Here is a 2,500-nt window from a genome sequence, read left to right as displayed (position 1 = left end):
ATTTCCACCCTATTCCCTCTTCACTGTAAGGGTGTTATTCGCTTGTTATTGTTTATTTATTTATTTATTTATTTATTTAAGTTGGTTATCTTTTTTTTGCATTGATGTGTTGAATTATCTGGTTTTATCTCGTTTTTCCTGCTTTTTCGTGTTTTTTTTTTCTTTATTCTTTGTTTTTAGTGGTTTTCTTTTCCTATTTTTATTCTATCAACGTTTTTCTTTTTTTTTCATGTTAACCGATTTCTCTTCATTCTTTTCACTTTTTATGTTTCATGGGATTTGTTTTTTTTCATCTTTTTTTTATGTATTTATTCATTACTTACCATCCCTCCTTTCTTACCTATACCTACTCACTCTTCCATCCATCTATCACCTTTTCTAATCTATCTCTATCTCTTTCTCTTCTTATCTAGTCATCCCTCTACCCTTCCATTTTTTCTCTGTCACGCTCTGTCTTTTAATCTATATATATCCTTTTCTCTCTTCTTTATTTATCCATCTATCCATCTCAGTCATTCTCTTCTACTGTAATCTCTCTCTATCCTTCTATCTCTTTTCTATCCATCTATTCATCTCCATCACTCTTTTAATCTATATATATTCCCCTCTTTTATCTATCCATCTATCCATCTATATCTCTCTTCTAATCTCTCTATCCTTCTCTCTTCTACCCATCTACTTTTGCACCTCACCTGTCTATTCACTACTTTATCTATCTACCTACCAATTTATCTACCTGTCTGTCTCTCCTACATTCTTTATACCAGACAAATTTCTTTATCCTGGTGGGAGAAATTTGCATATTACATACATATTCTGATTCCAGGCTGATCTTCCTTCCTTCCTTCCTTCCTTCCTTCCTTCCTTCCTTCCTTCCTTCCTTCCTTCTTTCTTTCTTCCGTCATTTTCTTTATTTTTTTTTCCCTCTGTTTTATTTTTATCGTAATCAAGACCATTGCTAGACATTCTCTCTCTCTCTCTCTCTCTCTCTCTCTCTCTCTCTCTCTCTCTCTCTCTCTCTCTCTCTCTCTCTCTCTCTCTCTCTCTCTCTCTCTCTCTCTCTCTCTCTCTCTCTCTCTCTCTCTCTCTCTCTCTCTCTCTCTCTCAATCCTGTTCAGATTTCAGATTCCTATTCCAGCTCGTTTCCTATCAATTCCCAATCCGAAGAAAACACCTCAGTCTCACTCCCATTCCTACGGTTAGTCACACACACACACACACACACACACACACACACACACACACACACACACACAGTACGTATATCTTCACTTGACAGTAATTTTCAATCCTCTGAGTGTAGAGTTACTGAAAGTTTAAGAGAATGAAGAAGGAGGAGGAGGAGGAGGAGGAGGAGGAGGAGGAGCACAAATAAAGGAAAAAATTTATTAAACAACAACAAAATGACAACAACAGCAACAACAACTATTCCCTTTTTCAGATGATGGGATGGTGGAGAGCTACAGTGGCGGCGGCGGTGGCGGTGACGGTGATGCTGGTGGCGAGTGGAGGTGTGGCGGGAAGGCCGGACGAGGAGGTGGACAAAAGCAAGGACCCCGTGTTTAACATCTGGGAGTTCGCTATAAGCAACGATAGATACAACCCGAGGAGAGAAGCTGCCACCAGGTGAGAGAGAGAGAGAGAGAGAGAGAGAGAGAGAGATAGAATGATTATGCAGTTTCTTTTTCTTTTGTCTTTTTCTCATTTTTCAGTGTACGTTTGTTTTGTTTTGTGTGTGTGTGTGTGTGTGTGTGTATGTGTGTGTGTGTGTATGTGTGTGTGTGTGTGTGTGTGTGTGTGTGTGTGTGTGTGTGTGTGTGTGTTGCACTCTGCTGCAGTCTCTGATGAGACAGCCAGACGTTACCCTACGGAACAGCTCAGAGCTCATTGTTTCCGATCTTCGGATAGGCCTGAGACCAGGCAACACCACACACCGGGACAACAAGGTCACAACTCCTCGATTTACATCCACCTACTCACTGCTAGGTGAACAGGGGCTACACGTGAGAGACACACCCAAATATCTCCACCCGGCCGGGGAATCGAACCCCGGTCATCTGGCTTGAAGCCAGCGCTCTACAAGCCAGATGACCGGGGTTCGATTCCGGCCGGTGGAGATATTTGGTGTGTCTCCTCACGTGTAGGTGTGTCACCCAGCAGTGAGTAGGTACGGGATGTAAATCGAGGAGTTGTGACCTGTTGTCCCGGTGTGTGGTGTGCCTGGTCTCAGGCTATCCGAAGATCGGAAACAATGAGCTCTGAGCTCGTTCCGTAGGGTAACGTCTGGCTGTCTCATCAGAGACTGCAGCAGATCAACAGGTGTGTGTGTGTGTGTGTGTGTGTGTGTGTGTGTGTGTGTGTGTGTGTGTGTGTGTGTGTGTGTGTGTGTGTGTGTGTGTGTGTGTGTGTGTGTGTGTGTGTGTGTGTGTTGTGTGTGTGTGTGTTTTGCACTCAACGATTCTTCCAAAGTTCTCACGAGACATTCAATATAAGAAGTTGA

At 42.5% G+C, this 2,500-nt stretch overlaps 2 protein-coding genes across 3 annotated transcripts in view; one reads left to right on the top strand and one right to left on the bottom strand.

Moving 5' to 3' along the window:
* LOC123513265 overlaps positions 1–2,500 on the bottom strand; it is a 93,368-nt gene that overhangs the window by 53,390 nt on the left and 37,478 nt on the right. The gene's annotated exons all lie outside the window — the stretch shown is intronic.
* Positions 1–2,500, top strand: part of LOC123513026 — a 20,501-nt gene that overhangs the window by 13,367 nt on the left and 4,634 nt on the right. For both annotated transcript variants that reach the window (XM_045269836.1, XM_045269837.1), the window contains exon 2: positions 1,442–1,626. In XM_045269836.1, the coding sequence (XP_045125771.1) occupies positions 1,442–1,626 (185 nt within the window). The remainder of the gene's footprint in view (positions 1–1,441; positions 1,627–2,500) is intronic.

Source organism: Portunus trituberculatus, chromosome 35 (genome assembly GCF_017591435.1).
Source record: "Portunus trituberculatus isolate SZX2019 chromosome 35, ASM1759143v1, whole genome shotgun sequence".
NCBI lineage: Eukaryota > Metazoa > Arthropoda > Malacostraca > Decapoda > Portunidae > Portunus > Portunus trituberculatus.
Note: the sequence above shows the minus strand (reverse complement) of the source record. Positions and strands in the feature narration are given on the sequence as shown.